This window comes from Stenella coeruleoalba (genome assembly GCF_951394435.1).
Source record: "Stenella coeruleoalba genome assembly, chromosome: 15".
Classification (NCBI taxonomy): domain Eukaryota; kingdom Metazoa; phylum Chordata; class Mammalia; order Artiodactyla; family Delphinidae; genus Stenella; species Stenella coeruleoalba.
In genome coordinates, this window is record NC_137161.1 from 66798050 (window position 1) to 66825203 (window position 27154).

A 27154-nucleotide genomic window follows, 5' to 3' on the forward strand; every position below is an offset into this window, starting at 1 on the left:
CAACATCACTAATCATTAGAGAAATGCAAATCAAAACTACAATGAGATATCATCTCACACCAGTCAGAATGGCCATCATCAAAAAATCTAGAAACAATAAATGCTGGAGAGGGTGTGGAGAAAAGGGAACCCTCTTACACTGTTGGTGGGAATGTAAATTGATACAGCCACTGTGGAGAACAGTACGGAGGTTCCTTAAAAAACTACAAATAGAACTACCATATGACCCAGCAATCCCACTACTGGGCGTATACCCTGAGAAAACCATAATTCAAAAAGAGTCATGTACCAAAATGTTCATTGCAGCTCTATTTACAATAGCCCAGAGATGGAAACAACCTAAGTGTCCATCATCGGATGAATGGATAAAGAAGATGTGGTACATATATACAATGGAATATTACTCAGCCATAAAAAGAAAGGAAATTGAGCTATTTGTAATGAGGTGGATAGACCTAGAGTCTGTCATACAGAGTGAAGTAAGTCAGAAAGAGAGAGACAAATACCGTATGCTAACACATATATATGGAATTTAAGAAAAAAAAATGTCATGAAAAACCTAGGGGTGAAACAGGAATAAAGACACAGACTTACTAGAGAATGGACTTGAGGCTATGGGGAGGGGGAAGCGGTGACAAAGCGAGAGAGAGGCATGGACATATATACACTACCAAACGTAAGGTAGATAGCTAGTGGGAAGCAGCCGCATAGCACAGGGAGATCAGCTCGGTGTTTTATGACCGCCTGGAGGGGTGGGATAGGGAGGGTGGGAGGGAGGGAGACGCAGGCGGGAAGAAATATGGGAACGTATTATATATATTAAAAAAAAAAAAGAATCTGCCTGCCAATGCAGGGGAACGTGGGTTCCATCCCTGGTCCAGGAAAATCCCACATGCTGCGGAGCAACTAAGCCCATGCACCACGACTACTGAGCCCGAGCTCTAGAGCCCGAGCCACAACTACTGAGCCCGCGAGCCACAACTACTGAAGCCCGTGTGCCTAGAGCCCATGCTCCGCAACAAGAGAAGCCACCGCAACGAGAAGCCCGCGCACCGCAACGAATAGTAGCCCCCGCTCCTGCTCGCCACAACTAGAGAAAAGCCCACGCGCAGCAACTAAGACCCAACGCAGCCAGAAAAAAAGAAAAAAGGGATGATAATGAGCACACTTGTAAGGATATACCAACAAACTGGTAACCAGTTGATTCTGGGAAGAAAGGTTGGGAGGTCAGGGAAGATGAGACAACTTACTTTACAATCTCTTTGTACTGTTTGAAAAAATAATGTTTTACCCCATCAATCCAGTTTTGCCATTGAGCAAAATTAGATTCAATGCTCATTTTAACATCTGAATACTGTAAAATGTCTTTCCTATGACTGAATGATCAAATGTTTTGAGAATTACCTAGTCAAATGCTATTAATTCAGAACCAAGCCTGACATTTCTAAAATAGTGAAAATTATATACAGCATATAAATTTGAAAATGTTTTTAAATCATATAGTAATTTTAATGAACATTTATCAGTATGAACAGAATTTGTGCTATTACACAATTCCAAGGAATGGGAAAAAATGGAAATGGAAAAAAAAATCACTCAGTTCTTCCCAGAGAGATTTGTTGGAAGAAGAAAAGTTGGTAATAACAGCGAAAAGGCTTAAGCTTAAAATAACAAGCAATTGATCCATTTGTTCATTTTCATAGGTAGTTTTATTTGGTTTTTAGAAAAATATACACAATAAATGGGACCTCAGTTCTCTTAAATAGTTTTAAATTAAAAGTATGCAAAAGTATGCAAGTGAGAGGATGAGTGTTATTTCCAGTCAGGACATCAACACTGTTTAATAAAGTGGCAGATAGGAATTTCTGCAGCAAGTCACAAACGTTTACAGGAATGGCAGGAAGTGAGGAGAGCAGCCTGAGGCTGGCAGGCTGGCCAGCTCAGACGGCACAGTGCGGGTACGGGTTCATCGCGCCCCTTCAGCCTGAATTTAAGAAAAGAATGATTTGCCTATCCTAACCACTACAGCTTTGAGTAAAAATATTTGAATGTGGGGAAGAGGCCCTCCAGGGCTCTAACAAGCTAACTGGGCCAACCAGAGCCTGCCCTTTTAGTTTGGTATTCAGTTAGACTAAAATGTTATTAGGGTTACCTGTCAGTCACAGTTCAACCGGTAGCCCATGTAACCAACTCAAAGGCTTGGAGTATTTGTTAATGCCACGTATTTTGGATTAGACCCCTGCTTTCTCCTGAACATTCTTCTTAATGAATTCACAGTATCCAACAGTGTTTGTGAAAGAGATTTTCCCTTGGCAGCCATCTGACTTCTACATAGTTTTGAGAAGTTAAGCAAGGAGGCAGTAGGAATTGCCTTAGCTTTGTTTCAGCTCTGCCCTTTCCCCTATATAATATACACTACATATATATATATATGTATATATATATATATATATATATACACACACACACACACACACACACACACACACACATATACATGCACACTATATACTACAGTTACTCCAGGCCTACTTCTCCAGGAGCACATATTTTCCCTCCACTGGTCCTGGGGTTTTTCAAGGAATCGCAACCTAATTGTCACGCCAGCCAGAGGCCAGTTTGTCATGGGAGTTACTGAGGAGCTTAAATGGAACTCGATTATACAACTGCCGCCGGTACCCACCTTCCTCCCTCGCTGTATGCACCTGCTAAGTAAGCAAAGCAATGAGGCAGACGTCAGGAGCAGTATCAGGTTTGGGGTCTACACACACTTGTGTGAGTGGGAGAGAGAGGTGATAGGAAACAGGCCAATTAGTGGTGGAGCTGGCGGTTCACTTAGGAATGAGAAGAGAGAGATCGGTATTTTGTTCTCTGTTCGTCTATTTCCTGTTTGGTTTTCTTGATGCAACTAAAGATCTCCTTAAAAAGCACTTTGTATTCTGGTGGTGTCGAGGTGGTGGGGCAACTGATGGGCTCTGGGGTGACCGACGCCGGTTCCCAGCCAAGGGTGCCAGGCTCGGGCTGGGCGTTCACTGCGGCCGGGTCCTTGGCCCTGGAGGTCTGCACAGCCTTGTGGGCCAGGGAGTCCTCCTCCTGCTGGCACTTCCTCAGCAGCTCCTCGTACTTCACCTTGAGGGTGCTGTACTGCATGTCCACCTCGTGCAGGAGGGAGATGCCCCTCTGCTTCACGGCCTTGGCCCTCCGGATGCAGGTCTCCTCGTGGCCCTTCACAATGTCGCCGCCCGCCAGGCTGCTCAGCACCGTCTCGCTGCTGCTGCGCTTGAGAGGCTTTCTGTGCGCTTCGGGCATGGTCAGGAGCATCTCCTCCAGCAGGCTCTGGCTGGGCTCCTTGACAGGGACAAACAGAGAGTCTGGCACCAGCTTCTCAACCCCATTCACAAAAGGGCGCTCCGACTGCAACATCTGCCGCATCTCCGCCACGTCGGCCTGCAGCTCCAGCACACGGGTTCGGTAGGCCTCCGCGGCCCCCAGCTGCTGCTCCAGTTCGCTGTTCTCCTTCAGCACCAGCCCGTACTCCTCCTCCACGGTCGCCCGCTTCTGCCGCTCCAGGCTCAGCTGGGCCTGCAGCATTGTCACTGTTTTCTTCAAATGCTCGTTTTCTTCTTCATCAGGGCTCTGCTGTAAGGCAGTGATCTTCTCGGCAAACACATGATCGTACACGAAGTGCCTGGGGAAAATGTTGCAAGAATCTATTACACAGGTCAACTGAGAATGCAAAGAGGGAGACTGATGATTTTTTTCAACTCCCTGTTTTTGAGGAGCTGTGATGTGAATGATGTTTTGCCTATTCCACACTAGAGCAGTGGCTAAAATGAACACGTGAGAAAACACAAGTTCTGTGACTAATTTTTGTTTTAAACATTAAAAATACTACAGGGCAATTATACTCCAATAAAGATGTAAAAAAAAAAAAAAAAAACCACTACAGGGCTTCCCTGGTGGCGCAGTGGTTGAGAGTCCGCCTGCCGATGCAGGGGACAAGGGTTCGTGCCCCGGTCCGGGAAGATCCCACATGCCGCAGAGCGGCTGGGAAGATCCCACATGCCGCAGAGCGGCTGGGCCCGTGGGCCATAGCCACTGAGCCTGCGCGTCCGGAGCCTGTGCTCCGCAACGGGAGAGGCCACAACAGTGAGAGGCCCGCGTACCGCAAAAAAAAAAAAAAAAAGAAAAAACTACAGAACATCCATTCCCAAAGATCAGCTGTATGACTGATACTGTTCAAGGAAATCAGAACAGCCAGTGGTGCTCAGTGTTGGCTGCAGATTAGAATCACCTGGGCAGTCTTAAAAAATACTGAAGCCTGGGTCCCACCCACCTAGATTCTGACCTAGCTGGTCTGCCACCTGGACTTGAGTTTTTTTTTTTTTTTTTGTAAAGCTCTTTATGTGATTCATAATATACAGCTAAGACAGAACCACTGCTGCAGCGATTTTTAAACCACAAACACATATCAGAAACACCTAGGCAGTCTTTTCCTCACACCTAGAGATTCTGATTAGGCCTGAGGGAGTCGCTGGTTTGGCAGTGTGAAAAGCTGCACAGGTGACCTGGTGAACGGTCAACGCTGAGGACCCCCAAGTGCACGGGCTGGTCTCTCGCCTCTTCAGACTCCTAGGCAACTTGTAACTGTACTTATTTGTGTGGTTATTTGCTTATCTGCCTCTTCATGAGACTGAAACCTCCACGAGGGCAGGAACTTTGTCTGTTTTGCTCACCACTCCTCACATCTGGCATTAGCACCTGCCTTGCAACAGGTGCTCAAGAAATAGTTCCTAAATAAAGATTCAATCTTAGAACTCTATATTGTAAAGGCATTTCTGCAGGCAAAAAAACCTTGTTTGCCTGGATTTTTGTTTTACTGAATTTTCCATTTTTTTCTTCACTGGAATGTGAAATACAACCCCAAAATCTGTAGTATATCAGAAGTACTGCACCTTATTTTAAATTAAGATTTAACACATTAAAAGCACTAAAATACACGAGACTTTCAAAAATAAGTGTTCACCGAATTACTAATACTCAAGAACTCAATCATTTGTATGTTTAAATTAAGTGGTTTTGTTCAAACCACCGGTGGTCTAATAGCCAAGTGGCATTTCCTAAAAGGGTACTTTTAATCTGCTGGAATCCGGAATGTGTCAGTGACACGAGATGCACTCCTGCTTGCAAATGCCATGGAAAGGCAGGCTCTTACTGGCGGAGGTCATACAGCTCTTTCAGAGACGAGAAGCTGGGTGCCGATTTCTCCCGGTCATGCTTCCCCCGGCTCCTCCCTTGGCCAGATGACTTCAACTCCTCCACTTGGCTCTGGAGGTGATCAATGTTGGCTTGTAGGCATTCAATTGTTTCAGTCAGACTGTGAGGAACAGACAGAAGCCAGTTGCTGCTTGTCATATTAAATTAAGGGCGTAAGCAGTGAGGAGAGATTAGCTGCCAGCCACTCAAACTGGGCTTGCATAATTGGAAAAGACTTCTATTTAATCTCTATTCTCCACAGAGAATTAAATTAAACCTTGCCCCATATTGACCCAAACCCACTACAGCCATGTTCTATTCTAGTTGATAGTAAATGACTTCTCCTAGGGCTTCTTCAATGGATTCTAAAAACTTTACCTCAGAATCTTCTGCTGTGAGGCCCTGCTGTCAGCAACGAGCTTTTGATTTGTTTCTTCCAGTTCCCTTGCTGTGACATCTAATTGCTCATAAACCTTTGCGTGCTGTTCATTCATCTGCCGCAGGAGCTCCACCTGCTTGGTCAGATACTGGAAGAGATGATTGTGACCAGTTTACACGTTAAACAGATAAGATACCTGCAGCATTCCAGCACCAACTGCATCCCACAATTCAATTCAGTTCTGGCACTAACTACTGGAGCTATGAGGGCTCAGCCCCACAGAACCGCCCCCAGTTCAGGCGCTGCTGTCAAGTCCCAGGGATCGCCCGTACATTCAAACAACCAGCTATAAATCTGGGGGCTCCCGTGACCTCCCCTCAGGTTCAGTAATTCGCTAAAACGACTCACAGAACTCAGGAAAGGGATTTACTTACACTTACTGCTTTATTCTAAAGAATACAACTAAGGAACAGCCAAAGGGAAGAGAGGCGTAGGGCAGGGATGGGGGTGGAGAGCAGTGCGGGGCTTTCTTGCCCTCTCCAGATGCACCACCCTCCCAGCACATCCATGTGCTCACCAACCCGGAAACCCAGCTTCACTGCACAGACAGGATTCATTCAATCACTGGCCACTGGTGAATGAACTCAATCTCCAGTCCCTGACCCCTCTCCAGAGGTTGGGGATTGGGCTGAAAGTTCTAACCCTCTAATCATGTGGTTGGTCCCTCTGGCAATCAGGAAATCCCAAAGGACTTAGGAGCGCTACACCAGGACATGGGGACAAAGGTCAAATATATGATTTTCATTATACCACAATATCACAGGTTTATTTTATGAAAAGAAGAAATTTAAATCTCAAACTACTTTCCTTAGTAAGAACTGAGTACAAGCCATCCTTTATACGCTTAGTTTCCCTAAAGCTCACCAACATCTCGTGTATCATAAGGCTCTTCTACTCTTACAAAGCACAAAACACACATAAAATTAATATTTGACAGGAAAATCTAAGTGAGACACGATAATCCCACAAGAGAAAAAGCATGGAATACATGATCAATGTTTAAACAAAAATATGTTTTATAGACATAAGAAAAGCCTAAAGAGGAGGATTTTAGATGATTTTTGTTTGAAAAAAATTTAATTTTTTTCCCTCTGGGTGAGACATTCTGGACAAAGAACAGGGAGAAAGTATTGATTTAACCAGAAAAAGATATTTTAACTTAATATTATTCAAAGATACTTTTAATTCTGTGAGAATGTTGTCACCATAATCCTCCTTATTTGTGAGAAACTTGCCAGATTATTTATTTTGGTACTGCTAAGACTGCTTTCTAAATGGCCAAGGATAAAGGGGAATAGTCACAACCTTAATGCCTCAATGTTACGTTTCCTTGTTTCCCCTCCGACTCAACTCCACCTGAAGAGGATGAAAGACAGCATATATTCCAAATGAAATAGTCACAATATTTCTCTGGGGCAAAACCAGAAAGAGGAAAAAGGTAGGTCTGAAGCATTACCAATGACCAAATGGTAATAGACCAGACATGACTTTAAAAATACGTTTCTTGAGGCTTCTCTTACATACCTATACAAGTATTTACAAAGCTAACAGACTTCTTTCACAGACTTCTTTCAAAGAAAGGGCTATATGACTTTCAATGGGCTCTTTAAATGGCAGTGGTGTGGCAGAGTTGAAAAAAGTATATGAGGCCTTTTTTCAAACTAGTTACATAGCTCGGTAGCAACGTGTTGAGAAAACACTTAATTCTCATACCTTCTCATCTGAAACTCTTGGCCAAGAGTGTTTTGGAAAATTCTTTAAATTTTAGGAAGACAACACACACTTTATAACATCCCAGCGAGGGTTGGGTAGCACTCTGTTATCAAGCATTGATATTCTCATCAAAAGTATGAATAAAGATTATAAACAGCCTCACATGAGTTCAGGTCAGGGTTTGCTGTCAAATGAACTTGTTGCCTACTTAAGAAAAATATCTTGTTTTTACAGAGCTTTTCGGGTTCAGAACTGAAAATAAATTGTGGATCCGTTAGTACCTACCTTGTAGGATTGAAAGTATTAAATGAGATGGAGTGAGCACGCAGCATAGCCCCTGTAAAAGCCTATGTTTATTCTTCACTCCCTCAATCCCCACCAGCTTCTCCTAGAAGTGTGCCTGTAATCCTGCCCTCTGGCTGTCAATATTCTGGTAGATTCCTGTCACTGGTAGGGAATGTTTTCAATCTCTTCGGAATACTGGAGTAGAAAAAGGTTCAGAACATAGGAGTGTATATAATAGCTGCAGAAATTTTGCAAGCTACTTTATGTCAAGTATAAGATCTCAAGTATTCTTTGGGACTGATTCACAACAACCTAAAAAAAGTCTAGTGCACAGACCAGACACTAATTATTAAGTTACCACAGGAGCTGTCCCTGCCTAGTGATTGGAACAGTCACATCCTCCGTAGGACACATTTGCCCCACAGAGGGCAGGTGGGACGCCAAGTCTTGGTGGGCACAGGATCAGAGAAGAGAGATGGTCTGATGGGAGGCAGCAGCACAGAAGCTAAGAGCACAGGCTGTGGGGTTGGAATTTGGTTTGAAGTCCTACTTTGCCATTGCTAACTGGGTGACCTCCCGTAAGTAACTTAGTTTTTCTAAGGTGAGATTTCCTCATCACCTACCTCACAAGGTTGCTGTGAGGTTAATATGAGGGAAGGGTTCAGCATGGTATCTCGCAAATGGTAAAATTGCTCGATAAGAGTAGCTATTTCATCCTTATCTACAGTTATGCGTTTTCAAACTTTACATGTGCTAAAATTCAACTGGGGGATTTATTGAAGTATAGGAATCTGGGCCCCTTTCCCCTAAAATTCTGAGTCAATGAGACTGGGGTAGAGCCAGGATTCTGCATTTTTAGTAAAAACCCCAGGTGATGTTAGTGCAAGTGTCCATGGATCACACTTATTAGAGAAATGTTGATCTTGGACATAGAAAATGCTGGAAGCCTCCCCTCCCCCAACCCAATGTCTCTCTTTCTCTTGGGTCCAGGAGACATAAACATTCACTTGGATCGAAATGATTCTTAAGCTTAATGTATACCATTTCCCTTCTTAGGACTTAATTTAGTGGCAGTTATTCACAAAAATTAGGCTATATTTTAACTGTATCGCAACAGCATTCTTTATCATGTTGTATTTTGACATGTTCCTACAATCATAATTCCCTGAAATTATATACTACTTATATAATTGAGTACTCCTTCCTAAACTCTCAGTCCACCCAAATACTGATTCTCTACAGGTGGCTAATCTTAACTACTGCATTTTAAAAACTTGTTAAAATGGGGCTTCCCTGGTGGCGCAGTGGTTGAGAGTCTGCCTGCCAATGCAGGGGACACAGGTTCGTGCCCCGGTCCGGGAAGATCCCCCATGCCGCGGAGCGGCTGGGCCCGTGAGCCATGGCTGCTGAGCCTGCACGTCCGGAGCCTGTGCTCTGCAACGGGAGAGGCCACAACAGTGAGAGGCCCATGTACAGCAAAAAAAAAAACTTGTTAAAATGGATAATTTCAAACATATATAAATGCAGAAAAATGGTTTAATGAACCCTCATCTATCCATCATCCAGTTTCACAATTATCAATAGGCAATCTTGTTTCATCTCTACTTTTCCACTCCCCTCATTCCCCAATCAATTTAAAGCAAATCCAAGACGTCTTAAGTATACATATTTATATATTTCTAAGCAATAAGACCTCATTTTAACCACAATTCCAATCACACTTTAAAAACCCCAACAATTCCTTAATATGTTTCAGTGTTAACATTTTCCCATCTCTTAAATGGTTTTTCCAGCTTCATATGTAGTCCTTATTTCACCCTCAGGGGGTACCTTTATCTTGAAATTGTGGAGTTGCCTCCCTTTGAGGCAAGCTCCCCCTTCCTTTAGGGCCTTTATTACCCAATCTCCCCTCTCCCAGGGGCCTCGCCTTTCCTGGCTGGCTCCATCTAATCCAGCAGCCCTTGACCTGAGGTCCACGGGTTGAGAAAAGTTACACCTTCATTTTCACTAACTTCTAACTGAAATTTAGCATTTTCTTCAATTATGAATGGAGGCAACAAACCACCAGTAGTATGAGGAGTACTCAGGACTTCATCACTTACAGGAATCACAGATGTTTCCATAGCACATGATAGTGGCTGCAGAAATCTTGACTTACCTCATCACTATTTGAAATGACAGTTTTTAGATTGCTATTAGATCTTGGTATTTAATGAATTAATAAACACATATTAATATATCACAAATTTATTTTTTCAATATTTTGATAGTCATTTCAATATAACCGATTCCCTCTGTAATTTTATGTATTTTAAGAGGTTCATCTTAGAGTCACGAGATAGCCAAAGGGATCCACAGCACAAAGATGGCCAAAAAACTCAAGATTATCCTTTAGGCCTCCATGCAAACATAGAGGCTTCAGAAGCCTTTCTAGACCACCCCGTCTAAAGCAACACCACTCCCAAGGCACTCTATTAATTTCCCTCAAAACACTTCACACTTAATAATAAACAACCAAACTGCTTACTTGTTAATGTCATAGTCTTCCTAACCCTCCTTGAAGAAGGTAAGGCTCTTATACATCTAGTCCATTTAGCACAATTCTTGATACACAATAGGGACTAAAAAATACTGGCTAATGGCAATTTCTAGACCTCTCTTCACAACAGCTCATCATGCTTGGTACCACAACTCAGACTGCTGGAATGTCGAGAGCCTTCTTTCAAAGAGTTTGAGAATGGCTTTGGCTATAGCCCTTTTGGGAAAAAGCCCTAATAGATACTAATTCTTTCCCCTCTTGCTCCATTTATGGACAATTTCTCTGTGTTTATTCCCATGGCACAGCTGTGCCTCAGCAATCTGAAAGAGACATTTTTTACCAGTCTCTCTTACATGGGCCCCAAGATGTGTCCCTTTTTAAAGATATAATATTCAAATTAGAGTCGTGGCCGACATAAAGGAAATAAGTCAATGTGTAAATAAGTACAAAGAGGCTGTTTAGAAAACTGCAGTAGGTCCCCCTCATTTGATATATAAAAACCTGTAGGGGATAAAAACCACAATGAAACCATTTAGGAAGAACTTGTGATATTTTGGTCTTAGAGGACTTGGCTTTAAGGACAATCTAAAGAATGGCAGGAAGCTTGCTTTCACGTGGTAGGAGTTTAATCTTATTATGATTAAATCAAAACTAATCAGAAAAGCCCTTCACTTCTCCAAGAATCTGTGATAGGTTACCTAACAAAGAAATCTGACTAAATTGGTCAGCAACTTAAAAGAAAAATTTTTAGCTCTCTCAGCAAGTATTGATGTGAGGCCAGAGAATCAGAATCCATGTAGTCAGACACTGCTTTAAGGCTTGGCCTCTAAAACTTCAAATTAGTATTTAATCAAATTTTTTCTGATTCTACAAGGAAATGGGTTAGCTTATTTTCTACCCTTCATTTAAAGGTATGGCTATGCTTCTCATGTTCTGGTTTTCTCAATTCAGAATCTTTGATCATAGCCTCAAATGAACCTGTCTGGACTGACAAGATCCTAAAATTCAAGTGCCAAAAAGAGATCGAGTACAAAAGTATTTGTCATATTAAACAGCGGAGGGTGATGAGGGGATATTTAAGCTAAACAGTGGAGGGAGGGGAACATGGGGGTAGCAAAAACACAGGCAAAAATGTCCACTTATAGGCAAGAGTGTCAAAGTTTAAGTTCCGTGGGTTATCTCCCACTTGTCTTAGAATTTGTACAGAATGTCGCCTCAACTAGGAGTAAAAGGTTCAGGTTATGTGAAAAAGCTATAAATAGGCCACCTTTACAACTGAGGCAAACTTTTGAAAAAGGCCAGCAGGATTCTATTAACACCTGTTTGCAACTGTAGAACCCTGACCTGGAATGCTGGAAAAGACAGACACAACCAAACTAAAAACTCATAAGGAATGGAATGGAAATTCAGCTTTTATGCAGTGTTGGGATTATTCTTATATTAAGGATTACAGCCCAAATCCTCTGAATTTAGTATCGAAATGACCTTCCACAATACTGAAGAAATATTTCCCATTACCTTTGAAAAACTTCTTTCCCCTGATTAAAATATTGTATTTCCCCTGAAGGAAATTTAGGAAAAAAGTAAAAAGTATGAATATGAAAATAAAAACCACCTATAATCTCACTATTAAAAGCTTGGCTTGTTCTTAAGATCTATTTTCCAATAATTGAAAAGGATTTATTTTTTTCAGAATTAAGATTCTTTCATTACTAAAATTCTTAAAACACACGGATAAACTGCAACAATTTATACTGTCCAAAATATATACACACACATAATCTCATCACCTCAGAACAACTCTGTACCAATGTCACGCAAGCATTCTTATCACCATTACACAGCAGAGCAAACAGGATCTGAGAGGTAATTCACAGGCCTAAAGTCCAGCTATTTGCTATAGAATTAAGGGCTTAAGTCTGAACATCCTAACACTGAGGCCAGAGCTCCTTCCACATCCTTTCAAAATCTCCAGAGGTGGAAACCCACAGTTTAGGAAGTGCTTCGTAAACTGCTTACCTGTCTTCTGTTAAGATACTGATTTGAACAGGTATTCAGTGATTACCTACTATGTTCCAAAGACTATGAATAAACACAGCAACAGACTTCAATGTTGCAACGGAAAATGGGGAGGTGGCGGGGGGAGAGAAACAGAATAAAACAAATCAAGAAATAAGTGTAATATATAATAGAATATCGATAAATGTCATAGGGGAAGCACAAAATGCTTTAAAATCTCCGAGGATGACGTGAGCTTTTGAAAGAAGGGACACCTCTAAGGCCAGACTTCTTTGACTCCTGTGGGGATAATGCAGGTTTCCAAGCAGAGAAGCAACAGAAACACAAGACTGTGGGCTGCTCACACAATTGTAGAAAACTTGACGAGAATCCGATTGTGTCTGATGTGTCAGATCTCATTACTCTGCAAAGCTTCTCTCCACCCCCTCATTCAGGAGAGAAAAACTTGCTCTAGAATCTTGAAAAATTAGACGCTAAGTAAAAGCCACACAGGTTATAGGCATCTCTGAAGCCAATCATTACTTTCAACGTTTAATCTTTTTTTTACATTAAAAACAATGCCTAACAAAATACTAATTTTTATGAGGACTGTTTGAAACCTGTTAACAGTCTTTGAAAGCATACTTGTAGTTCCACTGAGAAAATATCCTTTCACAGTTTCCTAGTTGTCTATTTCCATAATGAGTCACAGTTTGGGGGATTTTTTTTTTAACATCTTTATTGGAATATAATTGCTTTACAGTGGTTAGTTTCTGCTGTATAACAAAGTGAATCAGCTATATATATATATATATATATATATATCCCCATATCCCCTCCCTCCCACCCTCCCTATCGCACCCCTCTAGGTGGTCACAAGGCACCGAGCTGATCTCCCTGTGCTATGCGGCTGCTTCCCACTTGCTATCTATTTTACATTTGGTAGTATATATACCACTCTCTCACTTCGTCCCAGCTTACCCTCCCCCCTCCCCGTGTCAAGTCCATTCTCTACATCTACGCCTTTATTCCTGTCCTGCCCCTAGGTTCTTCAGAACCATTTGTTTTTGTTTTTGTTTCCAAATATATTTGTTAGCATATGGTATTTGTTTTTCTCTTTCTGACTGACTTCACTCTGTGTGACCAACTCTAGATCCATCCACCTCACTACAAATAACTCAATTTCGTTTCTTTTTATGGCTGAGTAATATTCCATTGTATATATGTGCCACATTTTCTGTATCCATCCACCTGTTGATGGACACTGAGGTTGCTTCCATGTCCTGGCTACTGTAAATAGTGCTGCAATGAACATGGCGGTACATGACTCTTTTTGAATTATGGTTTTCTCAGGGTATATGCCCAGTAGTGGCATTGCTGGGTCGTAGTTCTATTTTTAGTTTTTTAAGGAACCTCCATCCTGTTCTCCATAGTGGCTGTATCAATTTACATTCTCACCAACAGTGCAAGAGCGTTCCCTTTTCTCCACACCCTCTCCAGCATTTATTGTTTGTAGAGTTTTTTGATGATGCCCATTCTGAGCAGTGTGAGGTGATACCTCATTGTACTTTTGATTTGCATTTCTCTAATGATTAGCGATGCTAAGCATCCTTTCGTGTGTCTGTTGGAAATCTGTATATCTTCTTTGGAGAAATGTCTATTTAGGTCTTCTGCCCATTTTTGGGTTGGATTTTTTTTTTTTCTTTTTTTTTTTTTGCAGTACGCAGGCCTCTCACTGTTGTGGCTTCTCCCATTGTGGAGCACAGGCTCCAGACACGCAGGCTCAGTGGCCATGGCTCACGGGCCCAGCCGCTCCGTGGCATGTGGGATCTTTCCGGACTGGGGCACGAACCTGTGTCCCCTGCATCGGCAGGCAGACTCTCAACCACTGCGCCACCAGGGAAGCCCCTGGATTGTTTTTTTGATATTGAGCTGCATGAGCTGCTTGTATATTTTGGAGATTAATCCTTTATCAGTTGCTTCGCTGGCAAATATTTTCTCCCATTCTGAAGGTTGTCTTTTCCTCTTGTTTATGGTTTCCTTTGCTGTGCAAAAACTTTTAAGTTTCATTAGTTCCCATTTGTTTATTTTTGTTTTTATTTCCATTTCTCTAGGAGGTGGGTCAAAAAGGATCTTGCTGTGACTTGTCACAGAGTGTTCTGCCTATGTTTTCCTCTAAGAGTTTTATAGTGTCTGGCCTTACATTTAGGTCTTTAATCCATTTTGAGTTTATTTTTGTGTATGGTGTTAGGGAGTGTTCTAATTTCATTCTTTTACATGTAGCTGTCCAGTTTTCCCAGCACCACTTATTGAAGAGGCTGTCTTTTCTCCATTGTATGTTCTTGCCTCCTTTATCAAAGATAAGGTGACCATATGTGCATGGGTTTATCTCTGGGCTTTCTATACTGTTCCATTGATCTATATTTCTGGTTTTGTTCCAGTACCATACTGCCTTGATTACTGCAGCTTTGTAGTATAGTCTGAAGTCAGGGAGCCTGCTTCCTCCAGCTCCATTTTTCTTCCTCAAGATTGCTTTGGCTATTCAGGGTCTTTTGTGTTTCCATACAAATTGTGAAATTTTTTGTTCTAGTTCTGTGAAAAATGCCATTGTTAATTTGATAGGGATCGCATTGAATCTGTAGATTGCTTTGGGTAGTATAGTCATTTTCACAATGTTGATTCTTCCAATCCAAGGACATGGTATATCTCTCCATCTGTTTGTATCATCTTTAATTTCTTTCATCAGTTTCTTATAGTTTTCTGCATACAGGTCTTTTATCTCCTTAGGTAAGTTTATTCCTAGGTATTTTATTCTTTTTGTTGCAGTGGTAAATGAGAGTGTTTCCTTAATTTCTCTTTCAGATTTCTCATCATTAGTGTATAGGAACGCAAGAGATTTCTGTGCATTAATTTTGTATAGTTTTGGGGGTTTTATCCTAGCGTTTTCACCGGTTCTGCACATTCTTCATCTACTCAGAGTAGCTTGTTCCAAGACCATTTTCTGGCTGATTTAAAATTTCTCTGGGTTGGTAGGATAAGAGCTTTCTTTTTGGTTTTCAACTGTATTTTGTTAAATTTAAAAAATGATCATGTATTACTTTTCGAATCAGGAAAACTCCCAATAAACATTCTAAGAAGTCAGTTTAAAACTTGTACAAGTGATTCCATTTGTGTAAAGTTCAAAGACAGGCTAAACTAATCTAGGGTGTTAGAGTGCTGTTTAGGGGGCGTGGTGACTGGAAGAGCTGATAATGTTCTCATTTCTTATCTGGGTATTGGCTGCATGGGTATGTTTATGAAAATTCTCTGAACTATATACTTAGCATTTGTGCCTTTTTCTGTATGTATATTTCAAAAAAAAAGAGAAAAAAAAAACATAAGGTTTGAGTTAAGGAAAGAGTCCTTATAAAGTTTAGGGGGCTCTGAAAGGATATAATGATAAGAGGCACTATACCTATTGCAAGGGTCATCTTTTAGTACAGAATTAGGTTCTTCAACTGCCTGGTTACTTTTACAAGAGCGTCAGGCTTTCCTTGTTGTAGACTACTGGAGGGAGACCTTGGAAGTCTGTTGTGATCTGCAAGTCTGCCTGGGCCCAGGTGTGAACCAAACAGGCAGTAAGGCTGGTCTGTGGGAGGCCTCTGGCTGATAAGCGGGCTTAGCCAGAATTGCCATTTCATCTCCCTGTTTCATCCCATTCCTATTGACTTTCAGGAAGTGATTTATAAAAAGAAAGAAAGAAGAAAGCCAGCCGTAATGGCAGAGAAGAAATCTAAGACAGTGTTGTTCTTAGTCAAAAAACAGCTTTGGATAAAGAGTGAAATGTTGAAGGCTACAATGCTTGGATCTATGAACCAGTGGACCACGTGCTCTGTTACAGAAACAAGAGATCCATGGAAATGTTTCTGGAAGTAATCCAGGCTAAATTTATTTAATTAGCTTTATACATATATTTAATTGTATATTTATTTAATCATTAAGGTCTGACCTGGATACTTCATTTTTATTATGCTTTTCAACATCTTATAAGAATTGGGGGTTGGGGAGAGGTGACTGCAGGGGCCAAGGGACCACATCCGTGTAAAAGCTTGATTACAAACATTTTTTAAGGAAAAAAAAATCTTACAGAAGACTTTAGATAGTGGAGTATTATTTGTAGATTTGGAGACTCTTCAAAGATCTTTGGATTTTTTTCAGAATGTCAATGATCTGTTTCAACTGTTTAATCATCTTCAATACCACAGAAAAGAAAATAAAGGTAGAAAGACAGGTAACTTAGATCATAAAGTAACTGTGTTTGTCATCTCCTATAGTAACAAATAGGCATCATTCTCTAATTATACAAATATTTGGACTTTTTTCATCTATATTTGGAAAAATGTCCTAAAATAAGCATTATAGTATTGAGTTATAGTGATTTATAGGCGCTTTCATGGAAAACATCAATACAATGTATTAAGACTATGTTTCTACCCAAATACAAATAAATGTATCTCACGGTATGCGGTGATCTTCATGTATATGCCCTAGGACCACTCTATGAAATTTTCCAATGAGTTGAAAAACGACGTGTATGAAGCAAAACAGGAATGAGTTCCTTGATCATGTATGACATTTGGCTAGTTTAATAGTTTTAAAATGCCTGGTTTTCCTGCATTTTTAGATTTCTGCCCAATTCTATTCCATTTTGGGTATGGCATGTTCTATGCTCTTCTGATATAGAATATACCAAAAATGATAGCTGGTGACTTCAAGATCATTATAAGATACACCTTCCTAGAATTATAAAGGTATATTTCAGTCACATCATTGGCTAAATTCATAAATCCTGATGAAGGGGGGAGGGAAATCTACCGTATGCATCTTAATTATGGTTACTATGTAAAATTAAGGATACTGAAATAATAAATTTGTCTTAGTTTTGATGATAGGCTTATTTGTATTCAAAAACTGAAATCTGTGTAATTTTGATTGAAGTCAAGGACAGTGTTATTCCACGTCTTTGCATTTCTAGCACCTGGTTCCATATATAATCAGAGCTCAGTAAGTTCTGATCATGATGAATGGCTTCTGTGTTCTAAGGTCTTTTATATTTTTCTGCACATAGACATAAGAGTCCTGGTTCTACTGCACCAATTTGAGGAGAAGGAGCTGTAATTTAAGTGCAATGCTTTTTGGGGGTGGGATGGTAGTTTGGGGCATGAAGTGTTCTAATAGGACAACTGTTTGGTTAATATCCATAACTAGCATCTTTACAGTCACCTGACCTACACATAACTGGGCTACTTTAATGGGACTATTTACTAGACAGCACCTCCATTTTAATCTGGTAATCTAGCATCTTTCATATTACGAAATGCGGTACTACAATTTTTAAATCTTTCATCAAATTTAGGATGGTGTTTGTTAGGGGGAGGGGATGCAGCCAAGGAGGGGTTATAGAGGGAGTCTCAACAATGTGGATGGTTTTCTTTCTTAATCTGCTTGGTGGATACACGGGTGTTCATTGTATTATTCTCTTGTACCTCTTCGCACATCTCAAATATTGCATCATTCATTTTAAAAAGAAAAAAGTGAAAAACTAAGTATAATATTCACAGCTTTACTTTGCTTCACATACTTGTAAATACTGCACCATTTACTTCTAGTACACTTCACCAAGGGTGAAGAGAGAAATTTCTCTCATCACAGCAGACTTACATGTTGGGAAAGCTTAAAGAAAGTAAAAGTCAACCTCCACACACTTCCCAATGGTTCTTTATTCTAAAAAAAGTGTATATTAGAAATTAAACACCGCTTTTAATTCCAAGTGTTATTTTAGTAGAATACAATTGGCGCTAGAGCAGCGACAGGCCACACCTCAAAGGTAACTCTCCCGCTGAGTAAATTACCTCAATTTCCTGGAACTGCTCCTGATTGGTTGTGTACATCTGCTGAAGAGAATCCTCCAGCTCTGTGTTCCGATCCAGTAATGTCTTCCCAAGCTCAGCAGCAAGTTGGAGATCTAGCACAACAAGTAAATCTTAGAATAGTGCAAATGATCTCACCTTAACATTTTACATAACCCAGTCCTTTATTTTAAGAATGAAACAAGACCTAACCCCACATATAAAGTTTAAGTCAGATCCCAATGGAAGGTGGAATGGCACAGAAGGAAACCTGGATTCTACTTAAAAGTCGGTTGTATTAGGGCCTTTTACTAGGTAATGTACTCTTGATGTACCCTTACTTGTAAGACGTGAAGAATAGTGATATTCATTTCTTTAGGAATGATCATTCAGGATTGTGACATCTGAGATCATAATTATTTGCTAATGGACTGGACTTAATCATATCCTGATCGTCTACTTTTCTGGATGGACTGTTAAGCCAAAGTACAGGCAAACCTTTCAATAGTCTCTAAAGTTCCCAGGAATCTGGCTGCTGTGAATGCAACTGTCAAAGCAAAGTGTGTTGTTACAGATCCTGGCCTCCTAAGTGGACTAAAAATTAAGTCACAAAAAGGAAAACTATTGATACATCAGTGATGAGAACATTGCCACAGGTCTCTCTCATTTTTATCTGTTTCTCTTCATGTCCTTCTCCAAGATGAGCAAACCAGATAAGCAAAGCAGAAGTACAGTTTGTGTGGTAACTCAGTCATGGCTCATACTTTCATTTAGCAAAGAAGCATATTTCTTTTCTAAACCTTATTTTTCAAAGCTCTCTCTTCTTAGGCATATAGGCACGTAAGACAGGATTTGTTATAAATCCCAGAAATAAAAATTTAGTGATACAAAAAAAGGACAATAGTTCTAACATAGGTGACTGAAACACTTATCTGCATAGTAAATTTCTTTGAGAGGTCCTTTGATATAGTGGGAAATGCACTGAACTGAGTAGGAAGGTCTGGGGTCCAGTTCTGATTGCCATTTACCAGGTTAACTTTCAATATAGTCCTTACATTTAGTGTTTTGTGTAGAGAGATGACTGTCCTGTCAATATGATTCTGAAAATCAAATGAAATAATTTACTTACTTTACAAACTAAGCTGCAATACACAGGCAAAGTTATTATTGGTATTCATTGATTCACAAATGAATGATTTTGTTGCTAGGCACCATGCTAAGATTTGGCTAGAATGGTGAATAAATGGATGAATTTCCTGCTTTCCTGACACTCCCAGATTAATGGGGAAAGGCAGACAGCAAGTAAGTAAATAAACGTGCAAACTGTGATAAACACTGTGCTTCCATACATGTATGCATAATTCAATAATAGCAGACACTGTTCTGGGGATACAGGAATAAACTCAGCTAAAAAATTCCCTGCCTTCATGGAGCTTATACTCTATTGGGAGAAACAGCATGAAAAAAATATATACTAGATAGCAAAAAGTGCTAAAGAAAAAAAAAAAGAAGAAAGGGGGCAGGAAGAGTACGGATGTGGGAGGTTGAAATTTAAGAACAGGTGACAAGGGCTTCCCTGGTGGCACAGTGGTTAAGAATCCGCCTGCCAATGCAGGGGACACGGGTTCGATCTCTGGTCCGGGAAGATCCCACATGCCACGGAGCAACTAAGCCCGTGTGCCACAACTACTGGGCCCGCGTGCCTAGAGCCCGTGCTCTACAACAAGAGAAGCCACTGCAATAAGAAGCCTGTGCACCGCAATTAAGAGTAGCGCCCGCTCACCGCAACTAGAGAAAGCCTGCGTGCAGCAGGGAAGACCCAACACAGCCAAAAATAAATTTATATATATATATATATATATAAAGAACAGGCGACAAGGGTGACATAAGACTCAAGATGTGAAGGAACTGAATACGTGACCCACGTAGTTCTACTCAGGGGACCGGAATTCCAGGCAGAGGCAAACCTGGCAAGCATGACTGGGGCTAATAAGGAGGCCAATGAGGCCTGAGGGGGTGTGTGTGTGTGTGTGTGTGTGTGTGTGTGTGTGTGTGTGTGTGTGTGTGTGTGTGTGTGTGTGTGTGTGTGTGTGTGTGTGTGTGTGTGTGTGTGTGTGTGTGTGTGTGTGTGTGTGTGTGGTGTGTGGTGTGTGTGTGGCAGTAGGAGACAAAGAGGGGCTCCATGGAACCCAGTGAAGGCTTTTCATACGATCACTCTCTCTGGCTGTTGTGTAAATAGATGGAAAGGGACGAAGGTGGAGGGAGTGTGACAGGGATATTGCAATCATCTGGGTGAGAGAAGGTGGTGGCTTAGACTACGGTGGCAGAGATGGAGATGAATAGAGGTGTAGGATTCTGGATATGTTTTGAATGTAGAGCTAAAATGATTTGTTAATCAACTGCATGTGGTATGCAAGAGAGAAAAAGGAAAAAACCTCTCTGGGTGTGGTATTAATGTACAAAGGATCTACTTCAGAAAGGGAGGTCACGAGGAAAGTCTTTCTTAGGAGATGTTTTAGCTAAAGTTTGAAGGAGGAGGATATCACCTTGTAAACGCCAGGCAGAGGCCCTAAGACAGGAAAGAACCTGGCACACTGCACAGCCCAACATAAAGCCAGTGTGACGGAAGCACACTGCAGGAGAGTGGTATGCAAGCTGGAGGAGTAGGCAGGGATCAGATCACACAAAATTTTATTGGCCACGGGAAAGAAAGTTTATATTTTATTCTAAGTATGATGGAAAGTCATTTCACTTAGTGTCAAAAATATACTTATTATTATGAAAACAGGGAACCTCGCCACATATGATTTTAAAACAATTTTTAGAGGCTGACAAATAAGGTTTAACATTATTCATTACACCAATATTAAAACTTAACCTAGGGCTTCCCTGGTGGCGCAGTGGTTGAGAGTCCGCCTGCCGATGCACGGGACACGGGTTCATGCCCCAGTCCGGGAAGATCCCACGTGCCACGGAGCAGCTGGGCCCGTGAGCCGTGGCCGCGAGCCTGCATGTCCGGAGCCTGTGCTCCACAACGGGAGAGACCACAACAGTGAGAGGCCCGCGAACCGCAAAAAAAAAAACAACAAAAAAACTTAACCTAGAATAAGTGGTAAAAGAAAAGCAACCACCTTTGTTACCTGGTACTGTCCATCTGAGTGCATAATTAGCATTGTGCTTGGTTAGTTTTCCCTCCTTAGGAAAAAACAAAGCCGCAAAACCCACCAAACACTACTATTTTAAAACATTTTACACCCATTTAAAATAAAACCTTATACTTTTGTTAGATAGGTGTTAAAATACATTCTCTTGTGATTTAAATATTAACAATGTCTACTAATGAACTTAAGACTTCAGATATCAAGTCTATGAAATAACATCTTGTATTCACAAGACATAAAACCCTTTACAAACCATTCAAAGCATTTAAGAGACATTAATTTTTTATATCTTTTCAAGGTAGTTAGCCGATGCTAATCAACCTGACCAAATCCACATGGTGAGTCACAAGCAAAAGATAAACCACTGTCAATTCTAACTTTCACCATCATCCCAATTCTCTATGATCCATATCCACACAATTTTAAGTCTATTGACAGAGATGTCCATATACTTCTTTGCTTAAGGCAGGGAGTACAAATCTTCCTAGCTGAGGTACTTAATCTTTTCACTTGTTTTCCTGGATGGCAATGAGAAACTAGAGTTAAGCTCTTTGGCTTTTACTGCCTGCGCTGCCAGTGAAAGCATCTACAACCCCAGGCAAGTTAATATCTTGTTTTCATTAAGTGAAAAAGGAACTAAGTACAGCTGAGACGTTCCAGAAATAATTATTTTGTACTCAGAGGGTAGGCAATGTGTATACATAGCCCCACACAGGAACCACCACGATGAATTACTAAGGACAAAGCATATAAACATTACCTAGACATTACTTAAGTCTCTCCTGGCCTGCTGTAAAGCGGTGAGTAATTCCTCACTGGGAAGGACCCGAGACTCACCAAAGATATTCTTATCTAGCAATCAAAACCTGAGCCAAAACTGCTTCCAGAATAAAGACTAACTTGAGACCACTTCAGCTATTTTCCTCAGTTAGGAAACTACCTATGCTACTTAATACCAGCCAGGAACAGCTTTCCTTTTCCTGCTGCTGCAGAAAGAGATGCCAAGTATAGCACTCTTCTAGTAAACAGCAAACAGAGAAGAATTTGAGACTTGTCCTTATCGCAATCCTTATTTCTAGTTAAACAAAGCCCCAGCCTGGCTCAGTAACCTGAAGTCTCAGTCTCCTAAATATTTCATAGGATGTTTAGGACAGAATCCTGGCGAAACAAGTCTCAACTACAAGAAAGTGTCTGTGAAGCCACACTGTATAACAGGATATTACTTCATCTGTTAGTTTACAGACAAGAGTCTTTTTTGGTCTTAAGGAAAAAAAAAAAGTTTATTTCCTGTTGTGTAGCATCTGGCTTCCATAACCAAAAGGAGCCAAAAGCTGGCAGTAAGCCCAAGAAAGTTTTCTAAAAAATTAGCGGGGGGGAATGGGAGAATAAATGTCTTTTATTTTTAATTAACATATAAAAGAAAAGGAAACAAGATAGTTTTGAAGCCTTATGCACCTGTTCATCTCACCTTACAATAAGGATTTTCATTAAGAGGTTGCCTTTTCTAAATCCTACTGAACTGGCGTAGGCAGCCACTAAAAATACCACAGATTTACTGCAGGCTTGAGAACCGCAACTTTTCAATACCTTCATGTTCAATATTCTTCCACTAATCAGTCTTTGCAAGTGATAATAATCTATTTTAACAGTGTAAACTGTTAGCTTTAAACAGAATATTCTACTCAGCCCTATGCTCTAGGCAAAGTGATTTTTTAAAAAAGATCTTCCTTCCAGAATTCTGAAATCTTTAAATCCCACTGCTATTACATTTTTCTTATTTTACTTCAGTTTTTTAAAAAACACGAGGATGACATATTCCCATGTTAGCTGTAGTCTCTAGCAGTAATTCAATAACATTAAGGCTGAAAGCTTTTCCTATTACCAAAACAAATGCGTCATTTGGTGATGCTTCTGTGCAACCCCTGTTGCCAACGTTACTACAATTGGGAAAGCAAAAAACCTGAATATAAACATCAAGAAAAATGATGGTGTCAGTTTTAATGACCAGTGATTCAGCAAATTAGTTGCTCACATGGAAAATGTACTCCTCTTAAAAAGAAGTAGAAATCTTAGGATTCCTTTAAACTAAGATTTCATTTGCTGAACCATATAGTAGAAACCCGAATCCTTATTCGAAGCTTGCACAGCCCACCAAATGACAATTAAAATAGCAGCTGGTCTAAAAGAAAACCCAGTCTCTTAAGTCTTTTCACCTTGTTCTCAGGGGCACATTTCAGAGGTAGCACCATCATTACCTGCACAGGAGGCTCCTGCTGTCCCAGAAAGGATCTCACCCTCAGAGACCACTGTCAGTGTCCTCACTGTGCCAACTCAGCTCTTTGACAAAAGACAGTCTCTTCATCAAAGTGTTTTATAAAAGCAAAGGGTTTTCTCCTTCTGCCTGCATACAGCTTTATGTGTTTCTAACAAGGTATGAATGGTAGGCCAGAGCCTTCCGAGGTTAGAAACTTTCAGCAATTTTCATTTTTAAAAAGAATGCCCCAAGCAAACTTTGGTATAGAGATTCAATCTACTTAAACAATGCTTCTGTTGCTAAAGGAAAAAAATCTGTAGTTCTACGACTTTGAGAACAGGATCTTAGTTGTTTTAGCAGCTCTCTACAAACAAGGCTCTCTCAGTAAAATTAATAGTGAGGATGTTAAAAAATGAACAGACATATGTCTGCACTTGATAAAAACCCACTAGATCTGCTTATCAATCTAAGAGGACAGACCTGCTCCCAAACTTTATTCAGCAGCAAAATTATCTCGTGAGGGCTCGCCCTGTGCCAGGCACTACATGTAGGAGGCACACACCAGGAGGTGGCTCTCCTCCAGTCAACAGGTTCCGAGACCGTCAGTGAGTAGGATCCTGCCTATCCTATCTTGTGGACGGGCACTGTGGCCCCAGTGCCTGGATGCACAGCTGGCACAGAACAAAGAAAATGTTTGAGAAATGAACAAATTAAAAAAAAATCCTTTAGAAGTTTAGGAGTTCTTTAACATAATTTAATGAAACTGGGACAAAGATACCCTTCTATTCACACTGTAGCCTTCTTTCTTTTACAGGCCATATTCACAGTTATGATTGTTGGAATTTCACATCTATTCCTACACTACACACTTAAACTAAGTTATGACACACAGGGTTATGTCAAAGTCCATCGCGATAACAGATGTAGAAGTCTTTTGAAAAGCACAGAACAAATTCCAAATGCAAATTGCCATTAAGGAGGTTTGGACCTGTGCTCTTTAAGGTTTCATTAAACTTGAACACCTGATGACTTCATTTCGATCAGAGGTTAAAGAGTTCCACATCTAACCCCAATATGTTGCATTTGCTCCTCAGCAGATTGAAATATTACAACCAGTTGTTCCTAACAACCTCCCGCAGGGGGAAAGTGCAGCGTGGACTAAGGCACCTGATGGAAGAGAGCCATGAAAACAATAATCCTGTGTGAGTGCCTCAGTTCAGTTCAACAAATGTTAAAATCGAGCTCCTATTATGTGCTAAGTATTGTGCTAGATTAAAAAAAAAAAAAAAGCCCATACAGATCTACACTTTCTAAATACAGTAAAGAAAACTATTTAGCTTTGATTATAGGACAAACTGCTTAATTTATTATAGGGAAATGTTGCAAGTGCACAATGGCTGCCTCATAAATCCTGCAGAAAGTTTCAAACTAGGCCATCAATCCTTAGGGGGAATTCTGAAAACAGGTTAAAATGTAAGACAAATCTGACTTGTGGACGCTGTGAACATGATGACAGATACTGCACTGCAGCCACTGAATAGCTTAGACTATATAAAGCGTAATGGTAAACTACTGTGGTTTAAGCGACAGGCCACGACATATCGATTTAAGAAATCACCTTCCCCAAAAAGAATTCCTTATGTTTCTTTTCTAAGTACGAGTCATTCAAGCCTACATTCTTTCTTCCCCCCAGATTCAATGGTTAGCAGGAACAAACACCATGGCCATTTACTATTCAACTAAATGAGATGTTAATTTTTTGTGCAAGTTAGAGCTGAAAAAGTTGATTTACACAGAACAGCTGAAACAAGATGCCTGAATACAATTCCTGAGGATTATTCAGGATTCAGTATAGTGGTTGAAAAAGTTTACTCTGGAGTTTGGAGTGGAATCCTAGCTCCCCCAATAACAGTATCTACTTCTACCTCTGAAACTTCGTTGGATTAAACGAGCACCTGTGTGAAGGGCGCATCAGTGTCTGGCACACAAACGCTGTCTCCCAACTGCAAGTTCCTGCTATTAATAGGCCAAAAGCTGGGTGGCACTGGCTCCAAACTGAGGGCCGCTCTAAGGTTTTCTCTGGAGACAAGAAATCCAAGACAGGCCAAGACAGGAATGCCTGTTTTTAACTAAGAAGTTAGGGTGCAAAATGAAGTAAGTGGCAGAGGTAGAAGTGCTCTCAAGTCATCTCACCTGGCATCCGGTAAACTACTCTGCAGAAGCAGTTTTTTTTTCGCCCCCAACAGTCGAACACCAACTAAAAAAGCTGTAAACCAGGTGGTGAAGAAGAGACAGGGTTTGGGCAGTGACTATGATGACTCCTCATTCTGAGTGGGTGGGTTCAAAAATACTTCGCTGTACAGCAGAAACTAACACAACATTGTAAATCAACTATACTCCAATAAAAATTAGTTTAAAAAAATACTTGCTCCCACACCTAACTTGAGGGAAGTCATTTGGCCGCTTTAACCTCCGCTTTCCCCATCTGAAAAATGGGGATAACGCGAATTACTCTCTCACGGAGTTATTGTGTCTATCAAATGTGTGCAAAGGGCTCGGCACGGTTCCTGCCACACAGCACTGCCAGCCGGGGACTTAACACCTGCAGCAGCTCACACTCGCTGGGAGCCCCGGCTGTGGTTCCCCCCAGAGGCGGAGAGGAAGCAGGGCACGAGCCCGGTAAGGAGCCACCCCTCTCTGCTCCGAGGAACGCCGTGGAGATTAAATCAATTAATCCGGAGAGAGCGCTTCAAACGGTGCCTGGCGCCCGGTTAGCACTGCACACGCAGTAGTGGTGGTGATGATACTGATGATGCTGATGCTGATTACCGCGCAGAAGCCTGGGCCCCGCAAAGCGGAGTCCTCCCGGGTGGGACGGGCAGGCGCGACAGTCCCAACGCCAGGTGAGCGCCAGACCCCGCCCCTGGCATCGGTGGGCCCCAAGCAAAAGCAACTTTTTAACAGTTTCGCGGCCGGGAGGAGTAGCCTCGAGCCGTCAGCCGCCCAGACCAGGCCCCGCCTGGCGATCGCGCCCTCACCTTGCTGGAGGTCCTGGTGGTCGTACCACGGCTCATCCTCTTTCATCTCAAACTCCTCCACCAGGTTTTCCGCCAGCATCTCGGCCGGCTCTTCCGGGGGCAGCGGCCCCCGCCGCCGGCGGCCCGCCTCAGCCGCTGCCCCGGGCTCTCCGCCGGCCCCTCCGCACTCAGCCAGAGCCGCCCTCTGGCGGGACCCGCCGCCGCCGCCGCCCAAGTTCCGCAGCGCCGCCCGACCACAGCCACCCGCCGCCGCTGCCGCCGCGGGGCGCGCCGCAGCACACCCCGCGGACCAGCTTCCCGACTCGCCCCGCGCCGCCCAACGACACCAACGGCCAGCGCCCCGGCGCGACCGCCTCAGCCGGCGTTCCAAGCCGGCTCCTCACGCCGCAGCCGGGCCCAACGTGGCACTTCGGCAGAACCCTCCCAGACCGGGGCTGCGATTCAAACCCCCGGCGGCGCCTCGGCCAATCGTGAGCGGGCCGCCGGCCGAGCGGCGGCGACGTCGTCCAATCGCTTCTCACCACAGGCCCGCGGTTCGCCCGGGCTCAAGGGCAAGCAGCCAATGGAGACTCCGAAGGAAACA

General features: G+C 41.9%; 1 protein-coding gene across 1 annotated transcript; it reads right to left on the reverse strand.

The window, feature by feature from the left end:
- Positions 1-1704: 1704 nt before the first annotated feature.
- CDR2 (cerebellar degeneration related protein 2) lies at positions 1705-26929 on the reverse strand. The gene is made up of 5 exons (XM_079945547.1): positions 26572-26929; positions 18122-18234; positions 5635-5783; positions 5216-5377; positions 1705-3688 (listed from the first exon to the last, which is right to left on the reverse strand). The coding sequence occupies exons 1-5, from the start codon at positions 26648-26650 to the stop codon at positions 2836-2838; spliced, it is 1356 nt and encodes a 451-aa protein (XP_079801673.1). The 5' UTR covers positions 26651-26929; the 3' UTR covers positions 1705-2835.
- Between the last annotated feature and the right edge of the window lie 225 nt (positions 26930-27154).